Below are 14,314 nucleotides of genomic sequence, written 5' to 3'. Positions count from 1 at the left end.
GTAGATTTCCTGGGCTTTTCCCCCCAGTACTTGTTATTGGGCTTTTCTTTTAAATATGAACAGTGCTGTTGAAAAAGGGACCATGGCTCAGAGTACACAGGCCATGGGAGGGAGGAGAGGAGCAGTTCTCTGTGAGGATAATCCTCATTACCCTCCAGACACAGACACTGATGATGAGCTGACCAGGAGCTCTCCAGAGGGAATTTTTTGTGTTCATCTTTTTCCCTGTCCTACAGGAGCTGAAGGAAGTTGGGAAGGAGCAGCCGAAGGTGGAGGCTGAGCTCCCAGCAAATGTCTCCAAGAACAGATATGCCCATGTGTTGCCCTGTAAGTGCTGCCTCCTCCCCCAGCCCCCAGGGTGGGAGCTCACAGGGCAGTGTTTGAGGACAGGCTCACCTTGCACCTTTCCTGGGAGCAGGAGGACTCTTGAAATGGGCCTCAATTTCCATTTTCCTGCTGGAAACTCAATGGTTGAGCCAGGGCTGGGCCACCATCCTCCCCAGCTCCCCCAGTGGGCTGCTGCCTGAGCCCAGGTCAGGATGTGTTGTAATTCTCTAGGGAAATGGTTTCTCCCTCCTGACCCCCTGGATTCCCTGACCACTTAGAGTGACCCTTCCTTCCTTCTTTGACCCCATTGCCTGTGGTCCAGCTGTCTCTTCCTTGAGTTGGGAGGATATAAATTGTCTCCCCTTCCTTTGTACGCCCTCTTTCCCCCCTGGAAACTCGAAGAATAAACGCCTGGGACAAATGTCCTGGGGAAAGGGCCTCTTCTGAGATCTCTCACCTTGTCCTTGATATAATTCTCTCCAAATCCTCCTAATAACTGAGCTAGTTAAAGCCCCCAGGAGGAGGGCAGGAGAGGGAATATATCAAGGATGGGTCCCAACAGGAGGCCAAAGGGGGTCCTTGAGCTTCACTGATGGGCCTCATGACCCCAGTTGTGTTTTCTAGCCCAGCTGGCAGGCAGTGCTCACCTCTCTGGGGAGAAGGTGCCTGGCAGAGCACAGAGCATCCCTGCTGGAGCTGCTGGGGCTTCTCCTGCTGGGTTCCCCAGGTGGCCAGTCCTGGTGAAGGGCTGCCCTGGGGCTCAGCTGTGCGTGGCCTCTTTCAGATGATCACTCTCGGGTCAAGCTGAGCCAGCTGGGGGAGGATCCACACTCTGACTACATCAATGCCAACTTCATGCCTGTGAGTGCCCACCTGCCTTCCCCACTGAGATGTGGCTGCAGGGAACTGTCACAGGAGCTCTGCCTGGGCTGGGGCAGTGTCCCCTTCTGTCAGGGCTGGTGGGCAGGAGGTGCTGGTGAGGGCACAGCTGGCACAGTGAGGAGCTGGGGGGAAGGTGGAGATGTGTGGTTGCCCTTTAGCAGGTGTTGAGGGAGCCTGTGGGATGGAAAATGCTGTGATGCAGAGCTGTGAGTGTGGAAAGTCTCTCTGCTTTCTTCTCGTGGACTGTATCCTCTTCCATCACCTCCCAGCTTATTGCCCTGTCTCTCTGCCTGCTCTTTTTCCTTCTGCTCTGTGCAGCTGCCTTTGAACAAGCCTGGAAGCTGTGCCTTCATCCCCCCTGTGGGAGGTGTTCCCAGGTAACAGGCAGGGCTCACAGCATGCACCATCTGTGGGGCAGGGGTGTGCCCAAGGGCCAAGAAATCCCCTGAGACTCTGCATGCTCACCCTGCCCTCAGCACTGAAGGGGAAGCACAGGGATGATCCAAATCTGTCTTTCTCTGGTTGGACTGAATGAGGAACTGCTTGGAGGGAAATGGTGTGGGTCTCTTAAAGTGTACAGCTCATGCTTTCTGTGAAATCAGCTGCTTCTGAGATCAGCTGGGACCTGTCCCCATGTGGGCTGAGGGCAATGGGGATTTCTCCTACCACAAAAACACACCAGGCACTGACTGGACCCACCTGCCTTGACAACCTGCTAACTCATCTTGCTCTTTTCTGCCTCTTGCCCAGGGCTACACATCCCAGCAAGAGTTCATTGCCACCCAGGGGCCTCTAAAGAAAACCATAGAGGACTTCTGGAGGCTAGTGTGGGAGCAGAATGTCTGCAACATCATCATGTTGACAGTGTGCATGGAGAACGGGCGGGTAGGTGGTGCCAGCCCCAGCCCAGCCCAGCCCTGGGGGTGTGAGCTGAGCCCAGAGCTGGGTCTGTGCCCTCCACTAAACCCTGATATGGCTCCAGGGTGAGCACAGTCCACACGGCTTCCCTGACAGACAGTTTGGGGGAAGAGAGGCTGATCTGTGCAGCTCAGCCTTAGCTTGGGGCAGGAGCTTAGCCAGGACCATGCCCATCAGATATTTCCACAGAATCTGAAATTGCCACATCCTCTGAGTGAGCCACCTCCCATGGACTGTTCCTCCATTCTCCAGGGATGATGAGACCCACACAGACCCTTTTTTCTGGGGGAGGCTGAGATCCAAATGATGGGGCTGTGAGGGAGAGCTGTGCAAAGCTCCAAGTGGGAAGGGGAAACAGCTCCACCTGCTCCCCAAGACCTGTCCTGGCTCCCCAAGACCTGTCCTGGCTCCCCTCACAGCTGCTGCTCTCCAGATGCTCCCTGGGAGCCAGAAGATCACCCTGGCCCTTACTGGGACCCTGTCCTGCTCTAGGTGCTGTGTGATCACTACTGGCCATCAGAGTCTGCCCCAGTGTCCTATGGGCAGGTGCAGGTCCACCTGCTGATGCAGAGCAGCTCCGAGGAATGGACCATACGGGAGTTCAAGCTGTGGCATGTAAGTTCAGACTCCAGGGGACCTGGGGACCAGTCAGAGGTTTGGGGTAGGAACTGGTGGCACCTTTCCCTGCCACTTGTGGGGCTCAGAGAAGATCCAAGCCCTGAGGAGCAATCTGCCCTTTCAGATGGGTGACACAGGGGTGTCCAGCATGTGTCATGCTGCTCTCCACTCTTACTCTCTCATTTCCATGTCCCTGCTCTGGGACAGCCTGCACTTTCCAGGGCACAGTCCAAGGTTTGGGTCCTCCCTCCCACCTCCACATGTCCCATATGTCCCTATGTCGTGGTTTGAAAGCAAAATGAGAGAGAGGCTCCAAGTCAGAAATATAATTTAATAAGAAAAAAGGTAAAAAGGTAAAAATAAAATAAAATCAATGCGATAAGACAAAGGAGCACTGACAGAGTCAGAACACACCCTGAGCAGGGTGGGGGGAGCAGTCCAGGTGAGGGGCTCTTCCTGAAGCAGTGATCCCACAGAAAGGTCTGGGAGCTCTGCTCCTCTGGGAATCCAGTGGCTCAGGGCTGCTTGTCCTGTCCCAAATCCCAGATTCTCTCCAGGTGGGAATGCTTGGCTCCTCCCCCTGGGCATTGGGAGCATCTCCCAATGGGATGAGGAGTCGTGCAGTGGCTCCTTGATGGCCCATTAAACAGAGAGAGCTCCTGGAGGGAGTTCCCTGTGAGTCCTGGGCAAGGCATTGATGGGCCATGAGCAGAAGACAGCCCAACACTAGAGTAGTGCCCCAATTGGTTTCAACAGCTCATGGGGATGGGGATGGAATAAATACTTTGTGCACATCCTACACCACAACCCAGGACACCCTGTGGGGGAGATGGAGGAGCAGAAGCCACCAGGCAGCGCACACCTCACCTTGGCTGTTCCCTGCAGCTGAGCCAGGTGTCCCCAAGCCCCCAGGTGCTGTGGGGTGTGAGCCTGCCTCGGGGGGAGGCTGCACACCCATCCCCAATGCCCCTGCAGGAGGCTCTGCAGGCAGAGAGGTTCGTGTCCCACCTGCACTACACGGCCTGGCCCGACCACGGCGTCCCAGAGTCCACCAGCTCCATCCTCACCTTCCGCGAGCTGGTCCGGGAGCGCATCCAGAGCACCAAGGATGCAGGGCCCACCCTGGTGCACTGCAGGTGAGGGGTGGGGAGATAAAAACAGGGGGAAATGAGGGTTCTGCTTGTGCACAAACCATGGGGGAAAGTAGTGCCCAGGAGATTCAGATGCTCTGTGGAATTTTCTGCTGGGGTTTTGAGGAATACAGATCTGTGATCTGTTCATTTAGAGGGATAACACATTGCAATGTGGGTGTGGACCCTCACAGAGGACAGCAGGGTCAAACATGGAAGGATTCTTTATTATCTGACTCTAATATAACTTATATTAGAGTATATAACTTATATGCACTTACATCTAACTTATATACACTTTTTACAGAGAGCCAAGATTCACCCAAGGAGGTCACAACCTCCTGACCCCATTGGTCACTGTGACCATCAGTCAAATTCTCTCTCACAGAACAAATATGCAAAACACACAGATAATTTCTAAGAATACACATTGTTTATATGAAGCAGAGTGAGAATGGTGCTGCAAAGGTTCAAAGACTTGAAAGCAATAAAGTCAGGGGTGACACAGGTCTGCTGGCAGCCCCCAGGGGGTGGGGCAGGGGGAGATGGGTCAGCACCAAGGCAGGGAAAACGAGGTTTATTTTTTTGGTAAATTTTAAGAGATAGATTTAATTAAAAAATTAAGACAATTAGGAGATAAAAAAGCAAAGTACGGCTGGCTGGGTGACTTAGCACTCAGCCATCAGAGACATTTGTTAAATACTCTTTTTATTGCATCAATTTGTTGAATATTTATATTTTTCTATAAACCAGTTTCCATATTTTAGGAACTGTTTTGTATGGTCTCTTTTTGGGTCTGCCTTTTTAGATTTTGTGTGTTTTGTGGTTGTGTTTTCATTATCACCTTCAGTTTGGGCTTTGGTCTGTGCTTTTTTCAGATGGGAGATGCTGATAGTTGGTATATCAATAGCAGAGTCTTTTTTATATGTTTGCTGGATGTTATTTTGACTAAAGAGACAATTTAAGCATAATATATTAACTATTACTACTCATAATATATGAACTACTACCACTATGCCAAATTTTCTTTACTAAAAGCAGAAATAAAAAACTTATATCCTATATCCTTATCACAACATTAATAATCACATAGCACACATCTTGCCAAAAGCCAATTTTATAATATATATAATATATTATATTATATTATATTATATTATATTATATATATAATATATATATTATATTATATTATATTATATTATATTATATCATATTATGTATATTATTATATTTATTATTATATATTATAATATATAATATATATATTATATATAGAAATATATAATATATAATATATAATATATGTATAATATATTATATAATATATATATTATAATTTATAATATATATATTATATATTTTTTTATATAATTTTATATAATAATATTTGGGAGTGTTATTTAACCTCTTGTTTATTATTATTAATAATTAATAATTATTAATTATTGAGCGTTATTAAATAGTGAGCGTTATTAACCCTTGTTTAACCCTTGCTGTCTGTGCCCTCAGTGCTGGCGTGGGTCGCACTGGCACTTTCCTTGCCCTGGACCAGCTGCTGCAGCAGATGAGGCAGGAGAAGCTGGTGGATGTTTTTGGTGTCGTTTACTCCTTGCGGATGAACCGGTACCAGATGATTCAGACCCTGGTGAGATCTCTGCTCTCTCTTTTCACTTCATTTCACTGGAGTTCACAGGGCTGGCAGCTGGAGGAGCTGGCTGGCCAAGCCCAGCACCCCCAGGCTGCTCCTCAGCCTGTCACTGTGTCCTCCTGGTGCTGAAAGCAGCAGCTCAGCTGGAGTGGAAATTGCTGGAGGGGGGGGTCTTGAGCTGCTTCGTGCCCTGCTAGACCCACAACAGCAACGTGCAGAGTCTCAGAGACCTCCCAGGAGGCTCAGAAACAGCCCAGAGCACTGAGGAGCAGGATCAGGCCCTTTGCAGGCAATTCTGAACTCACACCGTGTTGGTCTGTGGTGCTCCACAGTCTGTCTCCTGTCACCAGTCCTTGGGGCTGGCACAAGGTGTCAGAGTTGCCCTTCAGGACAGAGGACATCCCCTCCCTCTCCTGCTGTCTCTGCAGTGTCACAGTCTGTGCTGCTGTCTGCCTTTGCCTTCCAGTCCCAGTACATCTTCCTGCACAGCTGCATTCTGGACAAGATCCTGGAGGAACCTCTCCTGGATTTATCAGGGACAGAGAGGTAAGGCCTTGCTGTGCTTTTGCCACTCTGTCCACCCTGATCCACAACCCCTCACAGCAAGGCTTGGCTCAGGACAGGAGGGCAGGGAAGCCCAGCCAGCCATCCCAGCTGGTTCTGTCACTGGGTTGTTCCTGCAGCACAGGGAGCCCAGCACAGGACAAAGTGCAGTCTGCCAATGCCAGAGATCTGTGCTGGGGAAGGCATTTCCCTCTTTTTCTGGCTTCCCAGCCCACAGATATGCCCTAGAAATTTTTACAAACTGGAGAGGCTTGTGGCAGCTGGGTCACCTTGGGATGTCCCTCCTAATGGAGGCCAAGAGGATGGAGCAGGGTCCAGCTGGGCATGGCTTTGCCCACCCATCTCGTTGTCTTGGGGCTACATCAGGAGGTCATGCACTTGTGTTTGTGGTCAGATTGTCTCCTCCCTAATGCAGGACAGGGTGTCCTTGTCCTTGGTGCCTGTTGGGAATGAGCCCTGGGCTGTGTCACCCTGAGACCTGCCTCTGTCTAGGGGAGGGCAGGTTGTCATGGGTCAGAGCTGGGAGTTCTGGGAGACCCCTGGAATTTGAGGAGTGAAGGTCTGCTCACAGCCCTGTCCAGACACAGCCTGGGTGCTGCTCCATGAGCTCAGCCCTTCTCTGCCCTGGCTCTCTCCCCAGGTCCTGCCCCATCCCACTGAAGAGCTTTGCCCAGCACTATGCCCAGAAGGCAGCCAAGTCCCACATGGGCTTCCTGAGGGAGTACGAGGTGAGAGCTGCCCTGGGCAGGTGCAGGGACTGCTGCCATGGCTGTATGTGCTGAGGGGAGCCTGGGGAGTGATTGAACCTGCTCGGGCTGGAGGACACCCCGTAAGTGCCTCCTGAGCGGGTCCCCTGCCCCTCTCCTGGGTGCTCTGGCACTGTCCCCTCTCCACGGCATTGCATGTCCAGGCACACAGCTCCCTCATGCATCCAGAGTCTGTCCAACACCCATTCCCTCCCAGGTCCTTTCCTGGGCAGCAGCAGCTCTGTCCTGGCAGCATGGCACTGCTCTCATGGCACTCCTGCTCAGGCTCCTGCATGTGCAGCCATGACCCCCCTCTGCCCAGCCCAGGGGTCCTCAGGAGCCCCCAGTTCCTTCCTGCTCCTCACCTTTCCTGCTCACTGCCTCCTCCACTCTGTCTCACCCTGGCAGGCCCTCCTGGAAGTTGTCAAGGAAGAAGCCAGCTCTGCATCCCCATCCTCAGGCAGCCAGCAGACACGGCCCTCCTCCAGCATCCTGCCCTGTGAGTTCTGTGACACCTTCCATCCTCTTCCTTCCTGTGCCTTTTCCTTCTGTGTGCAGCCAGCCTGGACCAGGGCCAGTGGCCCACAGCATGAGAAAGTGTTTTGAGATTTTGGTGGCTCCCCCAGGAAGTTACTGAGGTGTTTGGGATTGAGCAACATGGTGTTTGGGACTGGGGTAGGTGGGTTTGCTCAGCCTGGAGAAGGCAAAGGGGAGATCTTACTGCTGGAAATGCACAGGGAAGACTTCTCAGAAATGTGCCATGGAAGAACAAGAGACAAGGGGGGTGATTTGGGAGGGTAATCCAATTAGTAGAAGAAATAGTGAATTTCCATGAAGATGGTCAGAGCACCCATGGGCTCTCCATCCTTGGAGAGGGGCAGATCTCCATTGGCTCACACACTGAGTTTGGGATGGAGACCCTCTTGGGAGCCAACATCCCCAGGCTGGAGTTGAGCACTGCAGAAAGGAGTGCTTTTGCCAAGAAATGGTGAAGGAAGGGTTGGATTCGTGTGGCAGTCAGTCTGCAAAACCTGTCTGAGCTCCAGAGTGCTGTGAATCCCTCCAGCTCCCACTTCCTTTGCAGACGATCGCTCCAGAGTGAAGTTTTCCCTGCTGGAGCAGGGCCCTTTCTCAGGACTGCTGCAGGTCTGGCGTGTCCCGGTGAGTCTCATCCCCACCCTGTGCCTGGTGCCCCACCCTGGCTGTGCTCCTGTGCCCTGGCTCCTGCTGGTCCTCCTGCTCCTCCCTGGCACTGCTCTGCTGGGCCCTGGCACTGTGGTCTGTGTGGAGAGGAGGGGACTGCAGGACTGAGGACATCACTTCCCTTGCCTGCCCAGTTTGGGCTGTTCTCATTTGCCTCCCTCGGTGCTTTCTCCCTTCCCTTCCCTTCCCTTCCCTTCCCTTCCCTTCCCTTCCCTTCCCTTCCCTTCCCTTCCCTTCCCTTCCCTTCCCTTCCCTTCCCTTCCCTTCCCTTCCCTTCCCTTCCCTTCCCTTCCCTTCCCTTCCCTTCCCTTCCCTTCCCTTCCCTTCCCTTCCCTTCCCTTCCCTTCCCTTCCTGCAGCCACCTGGGCCACCAGACCACCCTCTCCAGCAGGAATAACATTCCCATTCCCCACCCAGGGCTGCAGCTCCAGCAGGGACTACCTGGCTGTGCACGGCCCTGACAAGCTGACCATGGAGGATTTCTGGAGCCTGGTGTGGGAGCAGGATGTTCACACAATCCTAACACTTCTCCCGTGGCAGGAGAAGGGGGAGGTAAGGCCCTGTGCCCACCTGTGCCATGGCAGAGTGGGAATTTGTTCAGTGGACTTGGAACTGGCAGAGCTCTCAAAACTCTTCACCCCCTCCTGAGTCCTGGGTGCAGATCCAGCTCAGCTAAAGCTGGACCTTTCCTGCGTCCAGGTGCTCCCACAGCTTGTCATGGGAGGTTCTGTCTGCCCCCCATGCCTGGATTCAGCTGGTGCCCTTGAACCTGCACCTGTGTGGGACCAAGGGCAGCAGCCCCTGCTCTGCCCAGCCCAGGCTGAGCAGATCCCAGCTCAGAGCTCTGAGCAGAGCTGCCAGGCAGCTCTGGGCTCCCAGATGAGCTGCTGGTGTCCCCAGAACTCACAGATTTTAGGTGGGGAATGAACTGACACAGAGAGATGCTGGGAGTGCTCTTGGTCCAGACCCTGAAGATGGTGACAGGTATGACAGACAGTGACCATCAACAGAAAACCAAATTTCTTGTTGCCCACAGGTGCCAGGTGAGGTGTGCTGGCCCCTGGAAGGAGACTCCCTCTGCACGAAGACTCTGACCATCCAGTGTGACACAGAGAAGCTTGTCTCAGGGTGGAGATGTGCCCAGCTCAGACTGAAACATGTGTGTGTCCATGGGGCTGTCCTGCCTCCCACCTCCTGGGCTGGGGATGGGTCTGTAGGGGCTGAAGGGTCTGTGGGATTTTTCCAGGCTGCAAGAGCAGAGTGCAAGCAATCCACAAATTCAGGAGTGAGTCTGGATTGCAACATCCAGAAAGTGAATACAGGAGATACCCCTTGCTGATTTGTCTGTCTGACCCCTTTGAAAAGACCCACAGAGTTCTCAGTTCCCTCTCCAGGAGCAAGTCAGGGTGCTCTGGGGAAGGAGAGCAGGTTCCCAGAGTCATCATAGCCACAGATGCCTGGAGAGCTTTAGAGAATTTGGCAGAAAGCTCAGGGAAACCTCAAAGGGTGGGAGGACTGGGGCTCCTCTTCATCCAAACTCCCCCATCCCTCCCCAATACCCACATCAGCTCTTTGTGTCTCACAGGAGAAGAAAGGCAAGGAGAGGCAGGTGCAGAGGTTCCTGTGCACACTCTGGAGCAGCAAGAAGCAGCCGGATGTGCAGAGCCTGGTGGAGCTGCTGGTGGCTGTCAGACGGGGCACGCCCCACCGCAGGAGGGTGGCTCCTGTCCTGCTGCACTGCAGGTACCCTGGGTTAGCCCTGCATCCTACCACTCTGCCTCCCACTCTGAGAGCCACCACAGTGCCCTGGCATGGCACCAAAAAGCCTTCCCTTCCATGCCCTGGGCGGGTGTTGGTGTCAGTCTATGAGAGACAGTGGAAATTCTGAGCTTGGGAGGTCACAGTGCCCTGCCAGGGGCTGGGAGAAGGCAGGGAAAACAGGGCTGGGCTGGGGGGAGCATGAGTGGAGCAGGCATTCTGAGGTGCCCAGGCCATCCCTGGGGAGCTGCAGGGATTTTGGGAGCAGCCCTGATATCCTGACTGGCACAGATGAAGAGAGAGTTCACACTGATCTCACAGTGCCCACATGGCTCTGGACTGGGGGTTCCAAAGGGGTTCAGCTCAGCCTGGCCTGGCATCAGTGACCCCTCCTTGTGTCCCCTGCAGTGGTGACATGAGCCAGATGGGGACACTGATCTCCCTGGATTGCCTGTTGTACCAGATGAAAGCTGAGAGAACCGTGGACATCTTTGGGGTGACCCTCCAGCTGGCCAGGAGCTGCTGCCTCATGACCCCAACTCTGGTAGGTGGGAGGGACAAGGGCTGGTGGGCAGGATGGAGCAGAGTTTTCGTGCTGACCTCCCTCTCCTGGGTGCTCCCTGCTAAATCCAGCCTCAGCAGGGATTTATTTCATGCTTCCTCCCCACCAAGGGCTGAGGGCACTGATTTTGCCCAGGCAAGAGTTTTCCATCTCCTCAGTTCTGAGTTAAGATCAGTCAAATTGCATGTGAATTCAGAGTAAATCAAGTCACTCTTCCCGTTGTACTGGAGGAAGAGTGGAGCTCTGGTGTCACCCTGCACACCCTGCCTGCTCACTCTTGTCTCCTGGGCATGGCTGTCAGCCTGGGGACCCACAATCTGCTGGGGATCCCCTTGGCCAGTACCTTTCCTGCTGCACCCCCCAGAGCCTGGTGTTGCAGGCCTGTCAGGGTTATAACAGGACACAATTCCTCCTTAGCAGGTGCCCTGTGGGCTGCAGCTCTGTTCTGTGCCAGCCCTGATGGGCACTCGTGGCCACCAAAACCTCTGGACACACTTCAGTTGCTGAATGAGCTGATGCACAGCCCTGAAAACACTCCCCACAGGGCACACAGCAGAGCTGGAGAAGATCTCTGCAAGGCTCCCCAGTTTCAGAGTCTCCCTCAAGGAGCTAATTACATTCTTAATTAATGTGAACCATGTGCGTGGTGTTGGCCGGAGGAGGGCAAGGCGTGCACTGCCCTCACTTTAGAGCTTTGTGCTCCTGCCCTGCAGGGACACAACTCGCCCATAAAGGCACAGAAAGTGCCCATCAAGCGTCACTGTCCTGCTGGAGGGGTCAGCAGAGGAGCTGCTTCCCCTCCAGCCTCCTCCACCCCACTGGGCCTTGCCAGGACCCCTTTATGTCTGGTGGGGTCATTGGTTGCTGTCATGCTGGAGGCATCAGATTTTTTGGGGGGAAGATGAACCTTTGCTGGATATTCATGGATAACTGTTGGGTATTAAGCACCACCAGCTCCAGTTGTGGTGCATGTCCCAGGGGTGTGCTCTTGGATGTGGCCAGTCATTGAGTGTGCTTTGGGCTGGACTCAGCCCTGGGCTCTCACTGCTGGTGTCACAATCAGACCTGACTCGCTGAAAACACGCTCTGGTGACGTGGAGCCTCAGCCATGGTGTGATTTGTGGTATTCCTGGCCCTCTGGTGAGGCTGAGCTTGTCACCACAGGGAGGAGAATCCTAAAGACTCGAGAGCTGCTCTCCTGGGGCAATGCTGCAGTCCTGGGGCAATGCTGCAGTCCTGGGGCAATGCAGCTCAGGGCCCCTCTGCCAGCCCTAATCCCAATCCCCTCTGTCCACTGCCATGCAATTCCAGCCTTGTCCTCCAGCTCTGTGCCCTGAGGACAACCCCACTTACCTTCCTCACATTTTGCCTGGTCAGTCCTGGGTTTGCAGCCTGGTGTTATTTTGGGGCAGCCTGGAATTTGGGCAGAATCTCTTATCAATTGCACAGGGGACTCAGGACCTCTGAGCCCACATTTGGGCCTGATGGATCAATTTGGTGATATGAAAAAGAGTTAAAGAATGCAGCTGGGCTAAACCCACACAGATTTTTCTGTACCTCTGCAAGCATCTGCCCTGATCTGCTGTCAGCACCTGGCTCTGGTACACTGGGACTGCACCAAGGGAAACTCCTGGTCCAGGGGTTTTCCCTCATGGCCCCAGGTCACTGCCAGACCCCCAAGCCCTGCAGCAGCACTGGAGCTGCTCTTTGCTCTTGTTTTGGGTGCAAACATCACAGCAACATCCAAAAGCCACTGGGCACTTGGAGCAAGCCCAGGGAAATTGTTCCTCTCCAGCTTGGATGGGATTTTCCTCCCAGCCCCATCACGGGGGGATGAAAAGGGGAAGCAAACATGGTATAACAGGCTTGGTTCTTCCTTTCTGGGTGACTCTGGTGACCATCATGGACCACCTGGGAGAGCAAATCCTGCTCTGCCATCAGACACTGTTCCTTAATTAGGATTTTTTAAAGCAAACTGCAAGGTTCATCTGTGAGGTCTCTATCAGAAACCTGACTCTGAGCCCCCCTTTCTCTTTCACAGGACCAGTACATCCTCCTGTACAGCTGCATCCAGGACATCATCGCTCAGAACCAGCCCTGACACCACCTGGCCCTTCTGGCACCTTTCTGCCTCCCCCTGTGCAGGTTCTGTACAGAGCTGGAGGCTGCTGAGGGCCCCGTGGGGCTCCTGGCACAGAGTGAGCCCTGCAGTGAGCAGTGAGCACTGTCCCCAAGGTGACACGAGGTGTCCTGGACAGAGGGACAATGTCCTGCCATGCTGTGCAGACACCATGAGAGATGCTTGGACAGGATCCTCTCCTCTTTTTGGACATCTCTTGAAATTCCTGGTGCCTGGAGGGTTCCCCAGCCCCCCTCACTACCCACTGAGGTGTCTCTGAGGCCCAGCACAGGCGTGGAGCAGCGTGGTCTGCAGAGGGCACGGCGTGAGGAGGTCTCAGATGTGCTGAGGACAGAGCTCTGTGGGAGCTGGCCTGTCCCAGCTGGTGAAATGCTCTTAGGTACAAACAATAAACAACCCTTGGAAAGCGTGTGCTTGTAAAAGGAGTTGGATTTTGAGAGGTCCAGCTGATGGGAAGGCTCCAGCACAGCAGCTGTTCCCAAAAGGGCAGCTGTGTCCCCAGATGTGGTGAACTCCAGATGCTGCAGTCCTTTAACAGAACAGCTTCTGGTCACCCTCATCTGCTCCTTCCCCTGGGGCAGCACTTCTGCAGTGAATGTCCAGCCCACCCAGAGCTTCGTGAGGAGGGGACACGTTTTCAGATGAAGCCTGGGCTCAAAGCTGTGAACCTGCCAACTCCTCAGCCCCAAGGAACAGGGCAGAGCCACCTGGTCCAGCTGAGTGTGGTGTTCTCACCTGGTCAGGGTCACCAATTGTGCCCCATCACCCACAGCTAGGGGCACAGAGCTGCCAGGGGCACTGACCCTGAGACAAAATGAAATTAAAGTCATGGTGGGGGAAGCCTGGTGCTGTCTGCAGAGCTCCCATGAGTCCAGGAGAGAGGGATCCCTCAGCCCTCACCTCTGGCTAACACAGCAGCACGGTGCTCCCTGCAAGGTGAACCTGAATCACAGAATCACAGAATGTGCAGGTTGGAAGAGACCTTCAAGATCATCGAGTCCAACCCAGCCCTGACACCTCAACTGGGTCATGGCATCGAGTGCCACATCCAGTTTCCTTTTAAACACATCCAGGGATGGTGACTCCACCACCTCCCCGGGCAGACTATTCCAGTATTTAATCACTCTTTCTGTGAAAAACTTCTTCCTGATATCCAACCTGTATTTCCCTTGATGCAGCTCAAGGCTGTGTCCTCTCGTTCTATCAGTTGCTGTCTGGAGAAAGAGACCAACCCCAGGTGTCCACAGCCACCTTCAGGGAGTTGTAGAGAGTGATCAGGTCACCTCTGAGTCTCCTTTTCTCCAGCCTAAACAACCCCAGGTCCCTCAGTCATTCTTCATATGGTTTGTTTTCCAATCCCTTCACCAGCTTTGTTGCCCTTCCATCTCAACGTCCATCCTGAACTGAGGGGCCAGAGCTGGACCTGCAGAAATCTGCAGCTAAACCACAGCTCCTCCAGCAGCTGCAGTGGGAGCTCCTCATCTCCAAGACAGGGATTTGTCACACAAACTGGCCAGCAGGTCCTGCCCAGTGAGTGTGGCCTGGCTGTGACAGAGCCCTCAGTGCTTCGTGTCCTGCCTGACAGGAGGCCAAGCTGGTGATGATGAGGAATTTATGACCTCCCACCCACTGCTGCACTGGAGTCTGGGGCCACAGATGCTCACAGAGGCTGTTGTGGGAGCTGTGGTTTGGATGAATAATTTTCCAGCCCTGCAGCTCAAGAGCCACAAAACCCAGAGGGGGAGAGAAAGACAACAGAGCACTAAAACAAAACAAGCCTCTGGCTTGGGCTGCCCAGTGAGTTCTGGGCCGTGC

At 53.7% G+C, this 14,314-nt stretch overlaps 1 protein-coding gene across 1 annotated transcript in view; it reads left to right on the top strand.

The window, feature by feature from the left end:
* The window catches only part of LOC310919126 (receptor-type tyrosine-protein phosphatase V-like), a 35,944-nt gene extending 23,159 nt beyond the window's left edge, over positions 1 to 12,785 (top strand). Inside the window, exons 25-39 of the mRNA XM_083878305.1 lie at positions 237 to 327; positions 1,112 to 1,188; positions 1,960 to 2,094; positions 2,620 to 2,742; positions 3,721 to 3,881; positions 5,388 to 5,523; positions 5,993 to 6,072; positions 6,731 to 6,818; positions 7,245 to 7,335; positions 7,921 to 7,997; positions 8,457 to 8,591; positions 9,076 to 9,198; positions 9,625 to 9,782; positions 10,206 to 10,341; positions 12,401 to 12,785. Coding sequence (XP_083734431.1) covers positions 237 to 327; positions 1,112 to 1,188; positions 1,960 to 2,094; positions 2,620 to 2,742; positions 3,721 to 3,881; positions 5,388 to 5,523; positions 5,993 to 6,072; positions 6,731 to 6,818; positions 7,245 to 7,335; positions 7,921 to 7,997; positions 8,457 to 8,591; positions 9,076 to 9,198; positions 9,625 to 9,782; positions 10,206 to 10,341; positions 12,401 to 12,460 — 1,671 coding nt within the window. The 3' untranslated portion in view covers positions 12,461 to 12,785. The remainder of the gene's footprint in view (positions 1 to 236; positions 328 to 1,111; positions 1,189 to 1,959; positions 2,095 to 2,619; positions 2,743 to 3,720; positions 3,882 to 5,387; positions 5,524 to 5,992; positions 6,073 to 6,730; positions 6,819 to 7,244; positions 7,336 to 7,920; positions 7,998 to 8,456; positions 8,592 to 9,075; positions 9,199 to 9,624; positions 9,783 to 10,205; positions 10,342 to 12,400) is intronic.
* The last annotated feature ends 1,529 nt before the right edge of the window (positions 12,786 to 14,314 follow it).

The sequence above is a fragment of the Zosterops lateralis genome, assembly GCF_965231275.1.
Source record: "Zosterops lateralis genome assembly, chromosome: 26".
Classification (NCBI taxonomy): Eukaryota; Metazoa; Chordata; class Aves; order Passeriformes; family Zosteropidae; genus Zosterops; species Zosterops lateralis.
Note: the sequence above shows the minus strand (reverse complement) of the source record. Positions and strands in the feature narration are given on the sequence as shown.